The 24,819-nt window shown below is 35.7% G+C and overlaps 2 protein-coding genes and 2 pseudogenes across 4 annotated transcripts; 2 read left to right on the top strand and 2 right to left on the bottom strand.

Annotated features, from left to right (window-relative positions):
- The first annotated feature begins 657 nt into the window (after positions 1 to 657).
- Positions 658 to 6,746, top strand: LOC121172822 (O-fucosyltransferase 35). The gene is made up of 2 exons (XM_041005411.1): positions 658 to 1,340; positions 6,376 to 6,746. The coding sequence occupies exons 1-2, from the start codon at positions 1,071 to 1,073 to the stop codon at positions 6,502 to 6,504; spliced, it is 399 nt and encodes a 132-aa protein (XP_040861345.1). The 5' UTR covers positions 658 to 1,070; the 3' UTR covers positions 6,505 to 6,746.
- Positions 6,592 to 16,451, top strand: LOC100815861 (O-fucosyltransferase 35-like; annotated as a pseudogene).
- Positions 16,452 to 18,136: 1,685 nt separating this feature from the next.
- LOC100794894 (MOB kinase activator-like 1A) lies at positions 18,137 to 21,753 on the bottom strand. 3 transcript variants are annotated; one of them, XM_006586979.3, is made up of 8 exons: positions 21,598 to 21,753; positions 21,427 to 21,509; positions 20,172 to 20,220; positions 19,952 to 20,060; positions 19,609 to 19,702; positions 19,029 to 19,162; positions 18,751 to 18,914; positions 18,137 to 18,322 (listed from the first exon to the last, which is right to left on the bottom strand). In XM_006586979.3, exons 2-8 carry the CDS (start codon positions 21,450 to 21,452, stop codon positions 18,251 to 18,253), a joined length of 648 nt encoding a protein of 215 aa, XP_006587042.1. In that variant the 5' UTR covers positions 21,453 to 21,509; positions 21,598 to 21,753; the 3' UTR covers positions 18,137 to 18,250. The 3 variants fall into 3 exon arrangements, with proteins under 3 accessions (XP_006587042.1, XP_040861343.1, XP_040861344.1); XM_041005409.1 differs by having other exon boundaries at positions 18,751 to 19,162; XM_041005410.1 differs by having other exon boundaries at positions 20,172 to 21,509; positions 21,598 to 21,693.
- A 1,787-nt stretch (positions 21,754 to 23,540) lies between these two features.
- On the bottom strand, positions 23,541 to 24,072 carry LOC112997750 (auxin-binding protein ABP19a-like; annotated as a pseudogene).
- Positions 24,073 to 24,819: the final 747 nt, after the last annotated feature.

The following is a 24,819-nucleotide window of genomic DNA, read 5'->3' as shown; positions in this document are numbered from 1 at the left end:
AGGAATTCAAGAGGTTATTTTGCCCGATGTGAGACCTAAGGTGTTTTTCATGATCAAGTGGCCTATTTGAGATCCAATTTTCTCTAAGATTAAAGCTTATTTTGGTTTATAAGGTGTAGGGATGAACTATAATTTTTTCAGCAAGCTTTCCAATGACACAAATAATAAGGAAGTTTCATGTGTATTAGACAATAAAATTAAGGTATTTATTAATATCACAAATATATTTTACCTTAAATTCAAATTCAATTGTATTATTTTTTAAAAATATTGTACTTTCTTTCCTATTATACCTATTTTTTTCAGCTTTTTTTCTCTTTAAATGTCAACTACCATAGTACTAAGAATATCTACATCATTTTCCTATAAATAGTGAGGCAACTCGCAACTAGCAGCTAGAAGCATCCCACCATGTGCGTAGTTGATAATTGTATGTGATTTGTCGATCTCAAGCGAAATCATTACTAACCACATAATTACAAACCATAATTGTTATATACTATCATCTCAAATAAGTTGGAATATTTCTTTACTTTTTTGTCTTTTTTTTTTTTTGTCTTTAAAAAAAGTAGAACAAGACAAACAAACAAAAAGTAACCGTAAAGCAAGAACACTTGACTAAGCACCGCATAAGTCATAACATTCAGATTCAGGACACGGAGAAGGAAGAGAAAAGAGAAAAAGTTGGAATAAACAGATGGATCAAGTGTCTTGAGTTTAAATTTTAGATATATATATATAGTTGTATTAAATATTCATACAAAAGTTTTCTCGTTAGTATTTTATCTGATTTCAACATGAATGATAGGAATGGAAAACATTGAGCCGCACCTACAATCACTGCAACTTTAATTGCTACAATACCTGAACTCAATATTCAGTAGCAGCAGCATAAAGAGACGTGATGAACTGATGATGTGTGAATTATGATGACATTAATTTTTTTTATTGACAATTATTAATTATTAGTTTTTGTTAGCAAAGATGGAACCACATTGTTTTTCCTTCTTCCCTCCACCACTACGGATGGCGTTCCTCACCGAGTTAACAGCCCGCGTTACACTGGGTCGATGACTCGTCCAGCTCACTCATTCAAACGCAACAACAACAACAGTGAGATTGAGCTTCAAATCAACTCACCCAGATCACCCTTGGTTTCTGCTGAAGGGTCTGTTTCAAAAAGGAATCAGCATCATCAAAAGGAGAAAAAGAACAAATTTGGTTGTTGGGTGTTCTTGCTCTTCTGTGGGGTGTGCTTGTTTCTGGGTCTTCTCATGATTTGTGCTTCTGCCTGGTGGTTCCGATCTAAAGTACATAGTACACATGAATCCATTATTCAGGTTTCAATCATGCCATAATTTTCATATTGTTATTATTATTGGGTTAAAGTATCATTTTGTCTTTTCATTTTAAGTTTTAGCTCCTATGCCAAAAAAAAGAACTATTAAGTTGTAGTTCCTATACAATTTTTGTAGCGGTTTTATACTTCTAGATATTGTTGTCTGGTGTTAGCGACAAGGATCAAGGCTTAACTTTTATGTATGTGCAGTGACTAAAATTTACAGTTTTCTAGTATAGGGACTAAAACTTAAAATTAAGACGACTATAAGGACAAGTGATTAGTTTAACCTTATTATTATGATGATGTTGTTGTTATTGTTATCATCTAAATGTTTATTGAAAGGAGAACTTATAAATGGGAGCGTTTTGTTTTCATTTTTCATGTACTACTATTTATTGATGATAGATATTGCACCAAATTGTGAAACCCCAGGACAAAACTTAGGTGCTTCTAATGTTTTTCTTCAATCAAAATTAGAGTTCATCTCGATGACAACCTATGTCAAGTTTAATTTAAACCTTTATCATGTAGATTATTGAGATAAAACTTCAATAGTGCAGTTCTTAAGCGCATCTAGTTTTGTTCTTCAATCAAAATTAGAGTTTCACTTCAATGATAACCTATGTCAATGTTTAATTTAAGAGGAGTGTTAGCAATTCATTTTCTAATACACTCCTTCTAAGACTCTCATTAGTTAAAATTTATTGAAAACTACAAATTCATGAGTTAAGGAAAGGGGCCCTGTTATGAGCAAAAACCAAAATGCAGCAAATACAGAGCAAGATACAAAACTGAACAAAGAAAAGGATAAAAGGCCAAAAAGGGAAATTAATAGACCATGATACCTTGAGGACTATGTGTAGCTAATTGAGAAAGTAGTGGCTAAGCTGACAATTGAGTAGTGATATTCTAGAAACCTTATCGACCAAATATTCCTTGTCGTTAAGGATTGTCTCCCTTGTCGTTGCATTTGAATTCCTCTAAGGCATAGAATGCCAAAATCTGTTAGAATTTTTCTAGAATTTGTTAGTAGAACATCTATATATAGGAATGATGTAATTCTAATGGATAAGCAGAAATAAAATCTCTTTTCTCCTCACCTTATTCTGGAGGCCCGAGATCTCGAATACTAGGAATTTGCTTTGTAGTTCACAACAACTTGTTGCTTTCACTAAGAGAAGCCCCATGGCTGAATCAACCCGATCCAAATCTAACACGGAACGTTCTGAAGAAGATATGGCCAAATTAGCCTCTAATCAGCTTCACGTCATAGAGAATCTTGACGAACTCATTCATCGAGTAGTAGTTCTTGAAAACACCTCTCACCACTTAGCCTCACCTTCATCATCATCAGCCATACCCACACCAACTAACCATACAGCCAACCCACCCAGAATGAAACTCAAAGTGCCGCGATTTGATGGCTCAGATCCCTCGGGCTGGGTATTCAAAATTACGTAGTTTTTCGAATACCATTCAACCCCTGAGTCATAATGGCTCACCATTGCCTCTTTTTACATAGAGGGCCCAACTTAGCGTGGTTCCAGTGGATGATTCGAAACCACCAACTCACCACATGACCCAGCTTCTTGCAAGCAATAAAAGCTCGATTTATGCACTCGTCGTACGAGGATCCTACCAGAATACTCTTCAAACTAACACAGAAGGGTTCAGTGAAGGATTACCTGACCCAATTTGAAGCGCTTGCCAATCAGATTGTGGGGTTGCCGCCACCATTTCTTCTGAGTTGTTTCGTATCTGGACTGGATCTTGATATCAGACACGAAGTGCAGGCTCTTTAGCCTCTAACCTTGGTGCATGCATCCGACTTAGCTCGCCTCCAGGAAGAAAAACTCCTGGAAAATCGAAGGGGCCTTCGCGGTCGAACGCTTACTGGACCCAATTTCGTTCCACAAACACCTTCAACCACAATGTCACCTCCCCCGAATCTACCACTATTACCTTCACCAGCGAAACCCCCTCCCTTACCATTAAAACGACTCACACCATAGGAACTAACGAGTCGAAGAGAGAGAAAGAGAGAGAGAGAGAGAGAGAGAGCTATGCTTTAATTACGATGAGAAGTTCACCAGGGGACATCGTTGTGCCTCATAATTCTTCCTTTTCATCGCAGATGAAGAGCAAGGAGATGAAGTTCTGAACCCTAAAATAGCTAGCCATTACCCACAAATAGATGATCTGACCCGAACTAACCCACAAACTAACCCACCCCAAACTGAACCACCCCAGGCCTAAATCAGTTTGCACGCTCTCTTGGGAAAGTCATCCCCGAAAACCTTGCGAATGATGGGCCGGATTCCAAACTAGAATGTGATGATCCTGATTGACGGAGGAAGCACGCACAACTTTGTGCAAGAATGCTTAATCAAGTCCTTGGGCTTGAACGCTCAGCCCACACCAACCTTGACAGTGCTTGTTGGAAATGGCAATGAAGTTGAATGTTGTCAATTATGCATGGGTTTCGCGGTGCATGTGCAAGGACGCATGTTCACGGTGGACCTCCATGTACTTCCACTGTGTGGTGTTGATATTGTTCTAGGGGTCCAATGGCTTAAATCGCTTGGGTCGGTGTTAATAGATTACAACGACTTGACCATGAAGTTCGTTCATGAAGGAAAACTAATTGAACTAAAAGGAAACTTAGACATGGCTCTGCAGGCAGTCACTCCTCCACAACTTCATCGTCTGATCCAGACCAGAAGCGCTAGTGAATATTTTCATATCAGGGTCTGTTCCCAAGCTTTACCTTCCCAAAACACTCACCCAGATATCATCACCTTGACCACTCAATTCGCCTCTCTGTTCCAGTCTCCTACGACCTTACCCCCTTCGCAAACAACCATCCACCCTATCCACCTTTTACCCAACTCTACCCCGGTAAATATACAACCCTATCGATACCCTCATTTCCAGAAGCAGGAAATTGAAATGCAAGACACAACGATGCTCCAAAATGGAATTATTAGGCCAAGTACTAGCTCATTCTCATCGCCAATATTACTAGTCAAAAAGAGGGATAGCTCTTGGCGCTTTTGTGTGGACTATAGAGCTCTAAATGCAATCACTATTAAAGACCGGTTTCCAATTCCGACGATTGATGAACTACTGGATGAATTGGGAGGAGCAAGCTAGTTTTCAAAATTGGACCTACTACAGGGATATCATCAAATTTTAATGGCGGCTGCTAATGTGAGCAAAATTGCTTTTCAAACCCATCATGGACATTATGAATTCCTTGTAATGCTTTTCGGCCTCTACAATGCACCATCATCTTTCCAAGCCACTATGAACAATACCTTTGGGCCCTATTTGTGTAAATTCATCATTGTCTTCTTCGACGATATTCTAATTTATAGTAGATCCTTCTCAGAACATCTCGAGCACTTAAAGACAGCTTTTCAGATTCTCAGAGATAACAACTTCTTCCTCAAATTACCAAAATGCTCGTTTGTAACCCAACAAGTAGAATATCTGGGTCATGTCGTCTCCAAATGCGAAGTGGAACCAGTACCTACGAAAGTCGATGCCATTCAACAATGGCCTACACCACAATCTGTTGAACTTTGCGAGGTTTCCTAGGTCTATCAGGATTTTATCGTCGTTTCACAAAAGGGTATGCTACGATGGCAGCACCTCTCACGGCACTGTTGACGAAGGATCAATTCCAATGGACTAGCGAGGCTGACCAGGCTTTCACCAAGTTGAAGGATGCTCTGTGTCAGGCCCCGTTCTAGGGACTACCGGACTTTTACTTGCCATTCGTGGTGGAGACAGACGCGTCGAGGGTAGGCATCTGGGCGATTTTATCACAACAAAATCACCATATTGCCTTCTTTAGTAAACCCTTTTGCACGAAATTGCTTCACGCATCCACGTATGTGAGGGAACTTGCCGCAATCACGGTAGCGGTCAAGAAATGGCGACAATACTTGTTGGGTCACCATTTCACGATCTTAACAGATCACCGAAGCCTCAAGGAACTCATGGTGCAAGCAATTCAAACTCCAGAGCAGCAGATATACCTCGCACGATTACTGGGATACGACTATATTATCCAGTATCACACCGGCAAGTCAAACCTAACGGTAGATGCCTTGTCGCGACGATTGGAAAATTCCCCGAGAGAATTCTTTGTACTAACAACTCCCAATTATATTTTTTTGCAGGAATTAAAAGCAAATTTATTGACCAATCAGGAACTTTTGGGGTATCGACAGAAGATAAAGGATGAACCCCATAATCATCTTGACTATGTTCTCCGACATGACTTAATTCTACAGAAGGGTTGCATTTGGTTGCCACATGGAGCTCATTCAATACCAACTAACCTCGCAGAGTTCCATTCAATGCCCACCGGCGGTCACATGGGAATTGTGAAGACACTGGCACTGGTCGGGGAAAATTTTGTTTGGGCAACCATGAAAAAGGATGTCCATCAATATGTCACCAGCTATATCACCTACCAACAGACAAAGTACAATCATCATCGACAACCAGGGCTACTATGTCCCTTACCTATTCCGGCACGACCATGGGAAGATCTCTCATTAGATTTCATTGTGGGCTCACCAGTTTTTTGAGGTCATTCAGTCATTCTGGTAGTGGTGGACCGCTTCTTGAAAGGAGTACACTTAGGGTTGTTGCTGCCACATTACACAGCCTCCGGCATGGCAAGAACCTTCATTGACATTTCGGGGAAAATTCATGGCATGCCCTGCAGTCTAGTATCGGACCGTGATCCTCTCTTGGTCAGTAGATTCTGGCAAGAATTGTTTAAGCTGAGTGGCACGAAGCTCCATATGAGCTCAATCAATAGTATGTTAGTATGTTGATAATATTTCTCTTAATTTAAACCTTTATTACATAGATTACCAAGATGAAACTTCAATTTTGATTGAAAAACATCAAAAGTGCCTAAGGAACTATATCTAAGTTCTACTATTTTTCAAGGATTTAGGTAGATTAAGAATCAGATAGGTCACACTAAGTAAATTATTTCACCCTTTTATCAGGAACTATCTGACTCCATTACTAGTCAAAATCTAATGGATCAAAGCTCCCATGGTTATGCATATAGGGAGGGAGCAAATGAGGTTGACCAAACTCTAAAGTTGGTAACTACAGGGGTGATTGACGGCTAGGCTGGCATGACTGAAGAAAGCCTCTAATCATTGTCTCATGTGTTTAGCTATATTATTCTGTTATTTTTTGTTTGGTTGTCAAATAAAATGACAAGGTATATGGAATGAACAACAAAAGGTGATTTATTGGTGTATAAATTCAAAGATGTTTTAATCTTTTTATTTATCAACATTTGCTTTGTATTTAGGAATCAGGTGTCTGGTCTAGACCTAACTATGAAAATTTCACCCAATGTATAGACCTGCCAAGAAATCATAAAAGTATGAAATTTTATTATCAATTGTACTCCTTTCTCCTACTCATATTCCGAAATTTATCTCCGCTAAACTTCTGAATTCTTTTTTGTCAAGCAAGATGAGAAGACCAATGGCTACATTCTTGTAAATTCTAATGGTGGCCTGAATCAAATGAGATTTGGGGTCTGGTTTTGTGGTTTTCTAATGAAATATTTGAGAAAGTTAGGCAGCTAGCATAATCTAACGTGTTGATATATTTTGAATGTAGATATATGTGATATGGTTGTTGTTGCTAAGATTATGAAGGCAACACTTGTTCTTCCTTCTCTTGATAACACCTCTTATTGGGGTGATGCAAGGTTGGTTTATTTTTACCTTCTCTCGTATTGTGGTATTGGAAAATTGGATTGACTGGTGTAAGCATAATTTCCTTGTTTCTTGCAAGCCCAAAACTTCATTTAGTTTAACTTGAGGCAATGCAAACAACAAAACTAAAGATGATCAAATTTCTGTAAGAAATGAAGTTGGGGTAAATTTAGCCTGTTGGAACTTCTGCTACACTTTTGAGAAATGGCCATCAATTGCAATCTTACAACCATCATCTTTTTATAGACAATTTTCATTACTTTTACCTTAAATGACAGAAGTGAAGATGCAAGAAAGATCTAGATGGTCCTTTGAATCTCTCCCTCCCATATATTTTCCCTTGAGCTATCATTTTTTTACGTTAACAGATCAATTGACGGGTTTCCAATTTAACAATTGCCCCTCAGATGATGTTTTAAGTTGCAAATAAGCTTCAATATTCAATACTTTTACTCTGTAGTTAATTTGTTTTGATATATTTGCAGTGGCTTCAAGGATTTATTTGATTGGAAATATTTTATTGAGACACTGAAGGATGATGATATCCACGTAGTTGAGACATTACCACCTACCTATGCTGAAATTGAACCTTTCTCAAAAACTTCAATATCTTGGTCAAAGGTCAACATAAATTGCCTATCTCCAATTACATCTTTTTTAAATCCAAAATGATGCTTCTTTAATCAATTTATTGTATTCTTGGGAAAGGTTAGCAACCCATATGATCCATTTTAGGTAACTAGCTATAGTTTATAAGAAAATGGGAGTATCAAATGATAGACATATACATTTGTCATCATATTCGTTTTGAGTTGCTTTGTGTCATATAATGACAATGTTTTTTTCGACCTTTTTTCATAATGTTTTATTAATAGTCAATTTACATGCTTTTTCACAAGCCAGTTATTACAAGACTGAGGTTCTTTCTGTAATGTGAAAAATGTAATGTTCAAAACTGTGCACCAAATGAAATGTGCAAAAATGAAGAGACGGAGAAGAGTACGTATATTGACTGAAATTAAGACTCACTTCGAGCTAGAGTTCTGGAAGGAAATTACACATATGCAAATTCTAGGAACAAGAGAGTATGGGAGAGAGAATAGAATCGAGATAATTCTCACAACTTGCTTAAAAAAACAATACTATCAATTATTCTTTATATACTAGCTCAATTGCATACGTAGTCCCTCAACTTGGTGCTAGTCATGCGATTCCTCATTCTTTTCCTTTGCCTCATCATTTCCCGACCAATGCTAACAACATTATTCCCTTTTTCTCCATGTGGGTCCCCTTTAGCTGACTTGGTTGAGAACGTGCCTTCCCTATTTTCCTTCATTGCAATACCATCCCCATTTATGACAACCTTGTCCTCAAGGTTGAAGTTAGGGAAGCTGTCTAACATCTCATTAAAACCTCCCATGTGGCTTCAGCTGGAGTCGTGTTGTCCCATTGCACAAGCACCTGTGGTATAAAATTTGAGCCTTTCTTGATGGACCTAGTTTGCAGAATGGCAATTAGGGCAATTACTGGACCTGTATCGGTTGTGATTAGAGGCAAAGGCATGTACTGTTCTTGTGGAATTCCTTTGAAAGGCTTCAGTTGAGAGATGTGAAAAACTGGATGTATTTTGGCCGCATGTAGTTGTAACTTGTAAGGCACGCTACCTATTTTGGCCACAATAGGAAATGGCCCAAAATATCTCATTCTTCTGATTTCTTCAAAGTGACAGAGTGTTGCCTATATGGTTGGAGCTTCACTAGAACTAAATCTCCCATTGCGAAGGTGATGTGCCATCACTTTCCTCTTATTTCTTAACCCTTTTTGTCACCATTTTAATTACTGATTAGTCTTAATTGTCAAATTAATTATGCAATTTTATCATTTGGGCCTACTGGACTAATTTTGTGTTTTTAATTTAATTTCAGGAGAATTATAAGTAATTGGGCTTGGACTTGAAGAGAGCAGACAATTTTATTCTACCAAATCTTATCTTATCCATATTTTATCTAATCTAGATATTATTTCATCTAGATTTTATCTTATCTTATCTTATCTAGATTTTATTTCATCCAGATTTTATTTTATCAAATCTTATCTTGTCCAGATTTTATCTTATTAATGGGCTTGGACTTAAAATAGATTTGTAAGCTTTGGGGGCTGAGAACCTATATAACAGCACCAAGGTTTTAGTTTATGGAGTTTTTTTCGTTTTGTGAGAAAGAATAATTTTAGGTTTTGCAATTCCAGTTTTTACTATTCACGTAGCAATGTAATTTCGTTGTCTGCTTCAATCTGCAATTTCATTTTCTACTGATTAATGGAAGGTTAAGTCTCCAGCGTTGTTTTCTCTTGAGGATCAAGCACAACTCTCTTTGAGGTTTTATTATTACTATTGAATTCTGATCAAGTTTTCCTCTTCACCAATTACTCTGTATTTGTTGCTATTAATCCATGCATGCTTAGTGCTTGATTAATTGTATTTGCGCTTAATTTAAGTCATGCTTAATGATCAATTTCGTTCATGATTAATTGGTGTATGTGTTGCTTAATCACATAATGACAGCCTTATGTTAATTTTCGCTTAGTAATTTAATTTAAGGTTGGATTAAGTGGTTAAACTGATTAAGGATAAATTCTCGTAACCTAGGATAAGAGACTTGTTTGTGAATCAAGGGGAAACAACATATTTTTAATTCTGTTATTTTCTAATTCAAATTTGCTTGCTGTTTAATTTACAAAAACAAACAACCCCCCCCCCAATTCGTTACTGTTTTATTACTATCTGTTATGAACGTTTGGTTGACCATTGCTCGTTGGGAGACGACCTAGGATCACTTCCTAGATACTGCATTTTTAATATTTATTTGATTCGGGTACGGCCTCGATCAGAAGGACACATCAGTTCTCTTCTTATCAGCTTGGTTCTTCATGTATACTTGAGCTCTTTCCAATTGTTGTTTCAATTGCTGTAAAATGCTATCCATGTTGATCAATTGTTCCTGTAGAGTAACAGGGTCTGATGCCTGTGGATTGTATCGAGTCAGAGTAGGTGGATCTCTCCCATATAATGCTTTAAATGGTGCCATACCAATGCTGGTGTGAAATGATGTGTTGTACCAAAACTCTGCCCAGTTTAAAGCCTTGTACCAAGCTTTTGGATTGTGAAAAGTGAAACACCTGAGAAACATCTCCAAGCACTTGTTCACTACTTCTGATAGGCCATCGGATTGAGGATGGTAGGCTGAGGACATGGCCAATGTGGTACCCTGCAATTGAAATAAGTTCTTCCAGAAATTGCTAGTAAAAACCTTATCCCTGTCAGACACTATTGACTTAGGCATGACCACATAAGTCATGAATAACTCAGCTACAGACCTACTCGTGTAATCCCCTTCGAGTGCTATGAAATGACCATATTTTGATAAATGGTCTACTACTACCAGAATAGTATTGAAGCCATACGAATTTGGTAGGCCAGTGATAAAATCCATTGTTATATCCTCCCATACTTGAGATGGTATAGGCAGTGGTTACAGCAGTCCAGCAGGTTTGGTATGTAAAGTTTTTTCCTATTGACAAATTGCACAAGATTGAACAAATTATTGCACATCATGCTTCAAATCTGGCCAGTGAAACTATTGTGTCACCCTTGCCAAAGTTCTTTTTAACCTGGAATGTCCCCCAATTGGTGAGCTATGAAATTCCTGTAAGAGTTGTTGTATCAAGTCCACATCCTTATGAACAACAATTTTGTTTTTCCAATATAATAATTCACCTTTCATTGAGTAATGGGGATGCAATAAGGGTTGTTCCACACATTGGTGCATAATAACTTGTAACTTGGGATCTCTCTGCAGTGCTTTTTTCAATTTCCTAACAATGGAATGCTCCGGCTCAGACCATGATAATGACATTACTCTAGAGAGGGCATCAGCTGCCAAATTATCTTTTCCTGGCTTATACTCTATTGTGAAATCATATCCCAAAAATCTATGCAACCACTCTTGTTGCTTTGGGGTTTGCAAACTTTGATCCATCAAGCTTCTCAAACTTTTCTGATCAATTCTAATAATAAATCTATGGCCCAATAAATAGTGTCTAAACTTAGAAATTTCTTCTGCCATGGCCAACATCTCTCTAAAATAAGCGGACTTCTTTTGAGTGTGTGGTGCAAGTTTTTTTGGAGAAATAGGCATTTGGGTGACCATTTTGATGTAACATTGCACCTATACCAATCCCTGATGCATCCGTTTCTAAGATAAAGGGTTGTTGGAAATTAGGTAACCCCAGAACAGGTGTTGTCATCATAGCTTCTTTGAGTCTAAGGAATGTTGTTTCAGTTTCCTCAGTCCATAAATAACCATCTTTCTTGAGTAATTCAGTCAAAGGGGCATCAATTTTGGCATATGCTTTGATGAAACGCCTATAGTAGCCTGTGAGACCTAGAAATCCTCTTAATTGTGTCACATTTGTGGGTGGTGGCCACTCATAGATTGCCTGAACCTTACTACTATCCATAGATACTCCTTGTCCGGAAACTATGTGTCCCAAGTATTCAATTTTCAATACTCCAAATGAACACTTGGACAACTTCACAAATAGTACATGTTGTTGAAGGACTCATAGCACATTTTCCAAATGTGTCAAATGTTCCAGCCAAGTAGAGTTGTATATAAGGATATCATCAAAGAAAACTAGCACATACTTTCTCAAGGCATCATGAAAATTTTGATTCATTAAATTCTGAAAAGTTGTTGGGGCATTGGTTAATCCAAAAGGCATGACTAACCATTCATAGTATCCATGATGTGTCCTAAAAGTTGTTTTGTGCCGCTCTTCAGGTTGTACCAAAATCTGATGGTAACCTAATCTTAAGTCCAGTTTTGAAAAAAGAAATTGCACCAAATAAATCATCTAGTAATTCATCAACAGTTGGCATAGGAAAACTATCCTTTATTGTCACAACATAGGCCCTATAATCAGTACAAAACCTCCAACTATCATCTTTCTTTTTCACCGGTACAATTGGTGAAGAAAAAGGACTAGTACTAGGTTGTATAATACCTTGGTCTAGCATTTCATGCACCATCTTCTCAATTTGTTCTTTTTGGCTATGAGGATATCTATACGATTTGACTTTAACTGGTTGTGTACCCTCCAGAAGTGGAATAGCATGATTCTGACTTCTAGGAGGTGGTAATGATGTTGGAGTTTGGAACACTGAACTATAAGTGTGCAGCAACAGGGCAATCTCTGGAGCTATATGTTGTGGTAAATATTTCAAAGCATCATCCTCAGTGTGGAACTGAAATAGCTGAACGGTAAATGAATCAGCAATAGCATCAGTATTTCGCATCATTCTATAATGATTGAATTGAGCCAGTTTAGGTGGTGTGCCTCTCTCTCCTTGTAATGCCATAAATTTTCCTTTGTTGAAAAATTTTAGTGTCAAAGCTGCATAGTCTGCCACATGTGGGCCTAAAGTAGCCAACCATGAAGATCCCAAAATAATGTCAGCTCCTACCACAGGCAATAAGAATACAGGTATTGTCAACTCATGTCCTTGTAATGTGATGGACAAATTAGGGATCACTCCCTCAGCAATCATAGATTGGCCATTTCCCACCAAAACTTTGAAACAAGGACCTGGTTCCACTGGGAGTTTAATAAATTCAGCAATTCGGGGTTGTAAAAAATTGTCTGAACTTCCTCCATCAACTAAGACTTGTACACTGATTTGCCCAATTTGGCTTGTGAATCGCAAAATACCCATGCTATCGGTCCCTTTCATTGCATTTAGAGAAAGATGATGGTCATTTGTGGCTAGGTCAGGTTCAAGGTAGGTCATATCTAGTTGGGTTTTTCTGGTTCAGGTTGGGTATCCTCTTCAGGGTCATCAAATTGTAGCATCATGATTTGACGGTTGGGACATTTGTGGGTTAGAGAAAATTGGTCATCACACCAATAACATGATTTGATGTTTGGGTTTCGTTGAGCAGGGTTCATGGGTCGTGTTGGTGGGGTTTGGAGTATAGGAGTAGGATTGGTTTTGTGGTTATTTTCTAGCTTAATTGAATTGAAGGGTGCTCTGTGGTTGTAATAATTGGATGAGGTGAATTCATGTGGTGTAATGGTGGATGTATATTTTTCTTCATAAACTTTAGCAAGGGACACAACTTTAACAATAGAAATAGGTGAGTGAATCATCACCTCTCGTCAGATCTCAGGAATTAAACCACTAATGAAACAGTCTATCAATGCATCATTACTCAAGCCATAAACTTTGTTAGCTAATGACATAAATTGCAGATAATAATCAGCTACAATACCAATCTGACTTAATTTGAATAATGTAGCTCTTTGACACTCATAAATGGAAGGTCCAAAATCCAGCTCTAAAGCTCGAGTGAACTCGACCCAAGAGTGAAATGGGTGAGAGCACTGCATCATCTAGAACTAAGGGACTACCTCCTTGTCCAAGTGCACAAAAGCAATGGTTAATCGATCTGGGTCTAGTGTACCATAATAATCAAAAAATTGTTCCGCACGAAATATCCATTCCAAGACATTTTTGCCATTGAAATGAGGGAATTCGAGTTTAATGTTCCTCACCCGAAATGATTGTTTGCTTGAGTTATTGTCACCGTGGGAAGATTTCTTGGGGCTTTGGTTCAGAAGCAAATCAAGTGCATTGTGGATCTGAGCAAATTTGTTGTTTGTCTCTGTCTGCATCGCTTCCATCCGTGCAAATCGAGATGCATTCGCGACTTCCATTTTGTCAATCTGCTCATGGAAATCGTTGTACATCTTCTGGATAGTGTCAGCGTTGCGCTTGACATCGGCAATGAGCTCCTTCATCCGGGTATTCTCTGCCATGGTGAGATGAAAGCACCAAATGTAATGAGCAAAATTGTGCACCAAATGTAATGTGCAAAAATGAAGAGACGGAGAAGAGTACGTATATTGACTGAAATTAAGACTCACTTCCAGCTAGAGTTCTGGAAGGAAATTACACAGATGCAAATTCTGGGAACAAGAGAGTATGAGAGAGAGAATAGAATCGAGATAATTCTCACAACTTGCATAAAAAAACAATACTATTAATTATTCTTTATATACTAGCTCAATTGCGTACGTAGTCCCTCAGTTTGGTGCTAGTCATGCGATTCCTCATTCTTTTCCTTTGCCCCATCATTTCCGGACCAATGCTAACAGCATTATTCCCTTTTTCTCCATGTGGGTCCCCTTTAGCTAACTTGGCCGAGAACGTGTCTTCCCTATTTTCCTTCATTGCACTTTCCCTGCTAAAGCATCACACAGTGATCTATTTCACCCATACCGATTCTAGACTTGCTAATAATGGAATTCCTAGTTCCATACAAAAGCTAAGATGTCGTGTAAATTATAGAGCATTGAAATATTCAGCTCTCATTGAAGAATTTGGAAACAAATTAATATCTAGAATGCGACAGAATGAAAATCCTTATCTCACGCTTCATTTGAGGCAAGTTACAACTCTAATATTTTAGTACAAGAGGAAAAGTGGATCTTCTTCTCTTATCTTTCATCCCCCCACTTTTTACTCTTTTTCATTTGTCTCTAAGTCCATCTGTAGTTTTAAAGTTGAAAGACTAGTTACTATGGCGATATTCTGTTCTTGAAAGAAAATAATAAGTAATGTGAAAGAAAGTCAAATAAACAGAACTCATTCCATTCTGGCTCTTTTTCTCTATCAAACCAGCGAATTTCTAAACTTTCACAGGCAGAGGAAAAAATACGAGGTACTTTATTGCTTAGTCTGGCTTGCATAGCTCAATTACCACCAAGTTCTTTTGGGGATTAGATCATAAATTATTCATTTATAGTTTAACTGTATGATTGAATCATGCTTAGAAATAGTTTTCTGGTGGAGTAAGACTATAAGAGTCCCAACTATTAGGCTGGTGTTAATATTTATCCTGTCAAGAACTTTTAAATTATATATTTTGCTTTAAATCACCTTGCTCTATTTTCTTTTGTAACAGGTATGAGAAGGATATGCTTGCATTTACAGGTTGCAGTCACAATTTGACCGCAGAAGAAGATGAAGAGCTACGACAGATGCGAAATGAAGTTGGTCACTGGAAGGAGGAGATTAATGGGACTGAGAGGAGATTGACTGGAGGTTGCCCATTAACTCCGAGGGAAACTTCCCTATTGCTTAGAGCACTAGGTTTTCCATCACAAACCAGGATTTATCTGGTAGCTGGAGAAGCATATGGTAGAGGAAGTATGAAATATCTTGAGGATGATTTCCCCAACATTTTCTCTCATTCCTCTCTCTCTTCTGAAGAAGAGTTGAATACTTTCAGGAATCACCAGAACATGTTAGCTGGCATAGAATATATTGTTGCACTTCAGAGTGATGTATTTCTCTATACTTAATGATGGAAATATGGCAAAGGCAGTACAAGGCCATAGGGGCTTCAAAAACTTCAAGAAGACTATCAACCAAGACAAGTAACATATTCTTAACCTAATCTTCTGCATCACTTCTTGCTTGACTGTTTGATCATATTCATTCTGCTGTGCAGGGTAAATTTTGTTAAACTCGTTGATAAGTTGGATGAAGGAAAAATTTCTTGGAAGAAGTTCAGCTCCAAGGTAAAAAGGCTCCATGAAGACCGAATCGGTGCTCCATATCCTAGGGAGCACGGAGAAATACCTAAGCTAGAGGAAAGTTTTTATTCAAATCCTCTGCCAGGATGTATATGTGAAAGAAGGTTAGATACTTCATAGTAGGTTGTCTTTCATATGATTGATGCCATGGTGAGGGTTACACGTACAGAACATTGTGGCTGTGCTACCTTCAGTATTTCTGTTTTGAGAAGGTGGGAATGTGAGTCTACAAAAGCTTGGTTGTTTGATAAGTGTTATGTGTTGGCCTGGATGATGGACATGTTTACATGGGGCCAAGAAAAAGGGGTTAAGAAATAAGCCACTCAGCTTCATCACAATTTACAAATTGAAGGATCAAGCACAGGCAGGTCAAGTATACTACTATACTATATACCATTCACAACACATGATAATCATTAATGATTAAACACCATACCTTGAGGGGCAAACCTCATCCTTAATCACACTACTAGTGAAGTTTTTTTTTTTCATTTATATAGATTTAAAATTATTCAATATCTTTTCATGCCAAGAAAAGATGGCGAGACTGAATAAGCTGTATTGTATTGTATTGTTATAGTTCATTATTCAATAATACAAAATATTCTGGCTTTTGTGCATTATCAATTCTTTTAAGCAAGTGTCCTTAGATAAGACATTCATTTTGGTCATTTTAATTAATCTTTAGATATGTCCCCTTAAGATGTGAGTCTTCATACAATTTGGCTGCTTTAAAAGTCAGATTTTTCACAATTTGTTTGATGAAAAATTAAGAGTTAGGTCAAATAGACAGAAAATTACTCAAAATATAATCGTGATTGAAGGGCAGTTAGAGGTCAAAATTTGAGGAGTTATTAGTCTATTTAAAAGCTATTAAGCATATCAACTCATTAATAGAGAACTAATTGTTAGGAAAAGAGTTAGGTTTAGTTCTTTAGTTATCCAATAACAATTGAGGTCAAGCTTTACCTTTTTCGCTGAAGACACTTTTTTTTTTTTTTTGCTGAAGAAGCTTTATCCTTTTTGTTAACCATTCCTTCCATTTTAAGTATTCTATCATCTTAATTTCTTTTATTTGTTTCAAAATATGTTATTTTAGACTATTAAGAGAGTATTATTCTTTTCCAACAATGGCATTATTTATTACTATCTCACCTAAATACTAATTAATTCACATGTATACTTGAACTCTTTTAGTAAAAGAAGTGAAAGAAAATAATTTCATCATAGTAACTAGTGCGATTAATAATTTTCTGAAGATATATGTGTATCGCCTTTATAAGTTAGAAGCCAGATGATTTGAATCAGTTTGGGAATAGGTTAAATAAAAAAAAAAAGTGGATATTTTAATTAAAAAATGTATTATTTAAAGTTTGAAATGCATTTCTATTGTGATACTTGATAATAATAATAAAAAATAACCAATATTTTATCCTATGCAATGCATAGTATAAATATTCATTTTATATAAATAAAGTTTATAATAAATAAATACTTTTAATACATAAATTATATTATGGTTAAAATTTACAATAAATAAGTATTTTTAAATAAGCAAAATTGCATTTTTTTTAGTCCTCCTAGTTGTCTTTAATTTAGATTTCAGTCTCTTTTTAAATTTATTCACAAATTTAGTCCTCCAATTATGTTAAATCTCGTGAATGTGATCTCCAAGTCCAAATTTAAACGTTAATTGTCACAAAAAAACTTTGACTACAACATATCACATCTTGATTGAACATGAAAAGGTGCGTCCAAGAGCTAATTCTATTTTTTTTTCTGTTCACTGTCCAATCAGAACGTGACACGTGACCGTCAACGTTCAAATATTAATTTGGAGATCATATTTACAGGATTTAACATAATTGGAGAACTAAATTCATAAATAAATTTAAAGGAGAACTAAAATTGAAATTAGAGACAACGGAGACCAAAAATATAATTTTACCTTTTAAATATATAAATCATATTTTAATATCTAGCTAGTCAACTTGATATTAAACCACCTTGGTATTTTACATATACTGTTTTAGCTTTCATGGTTTTATTGATGACATGAAAGCAGTTCTCAAGATCAATACAGACAATCCAAAGAAATTGAATAGTGAATGCGATATCTTGGTGAAGAAATTGGATAAAATCTCCAATTGCTTGTTCTTTTCAGAAAGCCATTATGTGCCCCTAGCCTTTATTAATTTAGGGGGAGGGGAGAAAAAAAAAATAAGGACTTTATAACATTTGCCAGAATATATAAAGCGTCAATTGCATCTATTATTTCCCTTGCCTCACAAGGAGGTTTTCGCTAGATTCACACGATTATTATTGTTATTGAGCAACCATCACAACAATTAAGAGCCAAATACATAAGGGGTTGATAAAGATTTTTCATTTAGCAAGTATTTTACAAGGGGTCACAAAAATGTATAGCCAACATTTCCAATGTTTAATCTCTCCTAAAAATTAGGGAAAGAAAACACCAACAGCACTATAACTGAACAATAGATTCAACAAGGTCCTCAAGAGGTGCCAACTCTGCTTTGTCGATCAAACGGAATTCCTGCAACACAAGATAGCAGCATATCAGCAAGAAAATAAAAAAGATGGCAGCAGTCAAGTTGGATAGAAAAGCATACTTCCCATATTTGCATTTGAATGAGATTTGAACTGGCAACATCTAGGTCACAAGGCAAAATGACCTTACTGTTGCACCAGGACTCACCCTCATGAGAAATTATTGTATAGTCCAAAATCATCATGTGTTCATGATCCCGACTAATCTTCACTTGACACATAACACAATTTTATTAACTCTTGTAAATTAAAAAACTAGACTACGTGTCACGTGGAGATTGACAAGATCATAGTGGTGGTCTAGATCATGCAATAATTTCTCCACCCTAGCACAACCAACCCAATACAAAACCAAAAGATGAAGAAACAAATGCATCATTGAACTTCTTTTTTTAATCTTTATAACTCACTTACCCAAGTAAATAAAACAAAATGCTTGAAGCAAGTATTAAGGTGAGCTTCTTCCTTCAAACTCACTATTTTCTGAAAATGTGAGTGGTAAATGTGAGCATATACACGGAATAATCGCTTGAAAATTGTCTTGACAACATCTCGGAAATTGGTTGGAAAGGGAGCCCCTATAGCAATGCAGCAATTAATTAAAATAGTGCTATGATGCATATTATTAGCAAATAACAATCCAGAAAATTCAGCTAACTGGCCAACTAGCTTTATCAATATGTCAAACATACCCAATCTTTGAGGGAAAATCGTTTCATCATCTAGCTGAGATTCAATCCAGTCCATCAAATACTCAACATATTTTGGAGCAGACACCTCTATTGGTTTCTTTATAGTAACACCATCAGCCCATCGATACTCATACCTGTAGAGTTTAATATGTTAAATACTTGTCTCATATATGTATAATGTTGTTTACAATGATTTAGTTTGTCATTTAAGAATATGAAGCTACAGATAATTGACTCACGGACAATGAAAAAGAAAAGGAAAATTGGCACAAAAAAGGTGAAAAAGGGTGATACAACCTCAAGGGACTTGGTATGCCCTCTTACTCACAATGTTTTGTGTAAAATAAATTTTCCCAGTTTTATAGTTATAGTCGAAATCTGTTTTCCTTTTACCACTCCCTATGCATTTAGCTCTCCTAATCATCTTAGAATATTTATTTAGCAACACAAAGTCAATTGCTGTAAATACATTGCAGACAAGCCAAAAAGAGAAAAGATACATATAATAGCCAATCTAATCTAGCTGCAACAATACTATGTAAGTAAAATAAGAGGAGTTGGTTGAAGGATCAAACAATACTTTGGTCCTGCAGTCATTGAAGGGCAGTTACTTGGCGTGCAGAATTCTGTAAGAGTACCAAACAGGATATTCACTTGATTAAAGAAGTCCACGGCTGCACATAAAAAACAAAATATAAATGTTAATGTGCAAATTTTTTTATAAGCAATTTTGCAGTGAAATATCATTTACCAATGACTAAAAGTTACCAGGCAGTGTAAATACAACACCAAACAATGTCAATTATATAGAAGAGGTTAAGAAGATAAGTCTTGTGAATATGGAAGAGAGACAGGGCAGAACACAAATTTAAGTAGGAAACTCAAGCACTGTATTCAAAAAGCAAAATACTAAAGATACTTACTGTTTACAGCTAGCCATTCATTAATATCTTCACCGGGAGGCAGTTTAACAGCCTCCCTCAAGTTCCCACTACCCAACGTGGCATCGATGTGTTTTTGAAGTTGAGCACCCTGCATTTCATAATCAAAATGCATAGAAGGCTCAGTTGGTTGAATATAAACCATAAAGAAAAAATAGAAAAGAATCCAGTAACCAATCCACAAGTAAAAAAGACCACCAACCTTACTTCCAGATGGAGCACTCTTTTTTGGACGAAATGTTTTTTGGTTTCTGCATGGATCAAAGTTTGATAATGTATGAGTAGTCATCGACAAAAACAAAAGTATACCAAACTATCAACCAAAAAATAAAAAATAAAAAAAAATAAAGGGGATTAACATATCAGACAATTCATTTTACTAGAGGAAAAAATTGCAGACTAGAGCAATTGGGCTCATATAATTGTTTCTACCAATGATCTATGCCCTATAAATGGTACATACGGATTCAACTTTTGTCTACTAGTTTTGAAGCATTTATTGTTGAAGGTAGCTTTACATGCTCATAAAACGTTACAAAACTGGTTTCTATCTCCCATTTCACATAACAAAAAAGTTCTGAAAAATTCAATAGCACAATTAAACTTTGATGGCATAATATTTATTATTCAACTTTTGTAAGCCACCTATACAGCGCAGAAGCAGCTAAAACTCATCAAAAGCATCATTGTAACATCAAGTCAAGTATGACCAGCTGAGAATCATACATGCATACACAAGATCATAGCACTACCCAGCCAACAGAGTATCCTTCAAAGACCCAAAATTCCATTCTTGGCATGACCAAACCCATTAGTAACATCACACGCAGTTTAAAAACATTTAACATACTGTTTGGTTGGAAGAGAATAGAAGAAGGGATGAAAGGAATTTCGACCCTTGCTCGGTTCAAAAGTTGAAAAGGGTCAAAATTCCTTCCTTCCAATTTTTGCCTCTCCCCCAATATTGGGAGATTATATTTTCCTCCTCCCCCATCCTTTGATCCAAACATCACTTATTACATTATTAGATGTCTATTTGAATTCTCGGTCATGAATCACTTGATCAATTCCTATTAGCCGCTTCAGAATGAGACAAATTCTCATTGCCATAACACAAAGTAATAATTAAATTAAAGCATACAAATTTCACAGCCATATTAGCAACACAGGTTCAGATAACCGTTATGTCTGTTATAGTTCTATCATATGATGATCAACCGTCTCATTTAACAGAACACAAAAGACAACTATGTAACAAACATATCAAGAAAACATTAAGATCAAACAAAGGGGATAAAAATTCATCCAAAAACAAATCAAGGGCAGCCTCAAAATCAAAATCCCAGCTCACCCTCAAAAGGGTAACACAAAAAGACATTTTTTTTACATAAAAAAAACACAGAATCTAAAAAGAAAAGATGAAGCGGAAGAAAAGGAGAGAAATTTGGATGAAGAACCTGTTTCCAAGACCGAAGAGACTCATGGTGACGAAATCCCAAGGGTCTCTCTTTCTTGAAGATCCAAACACCAAAGGGTCGTCCTATCAAAATCACAAAAACCAAAAATTTGAAGAATGACCAAAACGACTTTATATAAATATATATAGAGAGAGACAGAGAATGCTTAACCTCCTTAATGCCAGTCTGTCACTTCCTCCGTCTCTCTCTCTCTCTCTCCTCCCAGTGAGGAGAGAGAAAGGCAAAAACTCCATTTGCCAACCTGCATATGCTTACCTGGCTGGCTATGCCTGATGCTTTCTTTTTCTTTTCTTTCATTTTCTTAATTTTCTGACTTGTTCTTATCTTTTTAATTTATTTTTAGCGTATATTCTTATCCTCTTCCTACTATTATTTTCCTTTTCCTTTTTTTAATCCTCTTCTCTCTCCTTTTAATTTTAAGAGTTTAATGAATGATAGTCTTAAAAAGGATATTGTAACAGTTGTATGTGAAGGATTTAGGCATCAAATTAATGGTGAATGGAAGCATTAAGATGAGATATACTTTTTTATTCTTTAAGAAAATTCTATGGTGGTGGTGGCCTTTTTTAAATAAAAAATTGGTTTTTTTTTTTTGGTTGAGTGGTCTGCTTAAATTTGAAATGTTCTGCTAGAGATACGTTAATAAAAATAAGATTCTGTGTTTAACTAAGAATTGTACAGATCGTCATTTTTTTAATGTTCAATGTACACTCTATTAGTATAACACAAAAATGGAAGGAAGCAAAAGATAGGAAGAAAATAAAAGAAAAAAAAATTAGAAATGTGATAAATAACATAATAAAAAAGAAAGAAAAAAAATAATGAAATATATGTGAGATACAAAAGAAACTTAATAAATAAATAATAACAATAATTCTAAATCTTTTATTTTAACTGTTTTTGGAAAAAACAATTATACGTACAATTAAGATTACAGTCGTATACTCAAATTAGATAAGTTCGACATCACGGCAGGAAAAAGAAATTGACTAATTTGTAAGTGGCATCGACAACTTTCTTAATTTATATGTACTTAAATTAGAAAATGCATTGCGTTGTTTTTTATTTTTTTTGGCAAAATATAATTGTCAAAAACATGTTGAAGGTTCTCTGTCATCCAATCCTTTACAGCTTGATGCCAACTTTATATAGTACTATACATTTAATTTAAGTATTAATTGGAATGAGAACATTCATAATAATATATGTTTATTGCATTTTCTATATGAAAAATCATGCGCCTTTTGATTTTCATTATATGATTTTATCCTGAGTCCTATTTAATTTTAATTTTAAGGATGCAAGTTAAGAAATTTTTCATGCTTTTTTTGCTGACTAGAAATTTTTCATACTCTTATAACATCTCTAAATTTCTCAAAAACTTAAATTTGGATCGGCAACATTTTTACAAATAATTAAATTAAACAAATTTCATTGAAATTTCAAAGCCCAATAATAATCATAAACGTGATGGAAAAAGTGGTAGAAGAGGCTGGGGGGAAGAGTTGAGCTAAAATGTTTGAGGACTTTCGTTTGTTTTCCACTCTAAAATATCACTGTTATTTGTTGTGCTAATCGGCTAAGGCACCGTTTACATTGTGGTGAGGGAAACTGTTTATTGTTGTGCAAAAGCCAAACCAAATTTCGCATTTAGATAATAGGCCCAAGAAATAAATTGATGCAGTAACTCAAAAGGTCGTAGAAATAATTAATTTGTTTGTATTGTTAGTACTTTGTGGTGATTTTGTATCACATTCACACATTCTGTTACTGTTTATTATAATATTATATAAAGCCTTGTAATCGTTGGTGCAACCAAAGCATCGGTAATTAAGTTTTTAATTCCTCAAAATTTTCAAATTCTAATCTTTCTTTCTTTTGTTTTTACAATTTTTAGTTAACATTTTTAGTCTTTTTAGAACTTCTTGTCCACTTTTAGTTTCTCTTTTATTTTTATTGATTAAAATTAGTTCTTATTTTGTCCATTTTTAATCCCTTATTTATTTTATATTTGAATATAATTTTGAACAATAAAAATAAAATAAAAACATGAAATAGGCAAAAAAATATTAAAGAGACTAAAAATATTGATGAATTTTTTTAACAACCTTTTTTATTAAAAAAAAAAAGAGAGATTGTAAAAAAAATTAGAGAATAAAAAATAAAATCTAAGAAAGTTAAAGAAATACAAATTTAATGAAAAATTCTAATCATTATCCTAGAATACATAACATAACCCATAGGGCCAATAACATCTCGGTGCTTTGGTTGAGCATTAACAACCCTTGAGGGTACACCATGACATCACCTTTTTCTAGGGTTTTGAGGTACACAGTGTTGTCCGAAGCAATGAAGCCGGTGCAGATTTTTCCCTTCACAACAACAGTAGTTCTGAGGCTCCAGGGTGAGTGTGGAGTGGGATGACTCCACCAGGTGCTAGGTCTAGGCGCGCAATGGAGATTCCCAGGCCTTTTACGCCGGAGAATTGCGCGTCGTCGAAGGCCGGCGTCACCGCGACCTTGATGATGTTTGAGGTGTTGCCGGTACGCAGAAATCTACCACGGAGGCGTGGGAGAGGGAGAGGAGGGATGAGATGATGAAGAAGAGGGTTAGAATCATCCTCATTTTTGTTGATAGGTTTTTTTTAAGTGTGTGTTTTTTCTCAATTTATCACAGTGACTAAGGTTGGGGTTTAGTTCTATTATATATATATATATATATATATATATATATATATATATATATATATATAAATGTGTGTGTGTGTGAGGATGGTGAATAACTTGATGGATTATTTTTTTAAAAAAACCACGTAATTAAAAATCTTTTGGCTAATAAGTAAAATCTTAAGATATTTTCATAAGGTTTAATTGTTTTTTGATCAACTATAAGATTAATTATCTTTTAAGACTTAATTAATTACATTTAAAATTTATAATTCATCTTAAAAATTATATTCTGCGGAAATTAAACTCAAAAAAGTTTTTCTTACTAATTCAGCATATATTGTTAGATGTGCTGCACTCATGAACTGCTTGATGGATAACTAGATACCCTATATTCACCTTTTGCATTTGAGTTGCTTCGATGTGGTTAGACATATGTGGATAGAATTTTCTTACCCTGTGCTGTACGTGGAAACAGATTTTGAGCTAAGTTTGGTGCCATTGAATATCAATTTTTTTCTTCCCGGATAACAACAAGAAGTGTATTTTGGTTTGAATGGATGAGAAATACAGGATCTTCTGCGTATCTTCTATAAAAGAAAACATAGTTTCTTTGGAGTAGCCCGCAGCGTTACTCAAGTGTGTAACCCAACTAGGGGTGGAAAAAAAATGGAAGACTCAAGATAAATTTTAATTGGGATCAAAA

The sequence above is a fragment of the Glycine max genome, chromosome 9, assembly GCF_000004515.6.
Source record: "Glycine max cultivar Williams 82 chromosome 9, Glycine_max_v4.0, whole genome shotgun sequence".
Classification (NCBI taxonomy): Eukaryota; Viridiplantae; Streptophyta; class Magnoliopsida; order Fabales; family Fabaceae; genus Glycine; species Glycine max.
Note: the sequence above shows the minus strand (reverse complement) of the source record. Positions and strands in the feature narration are given on the sequence as shown.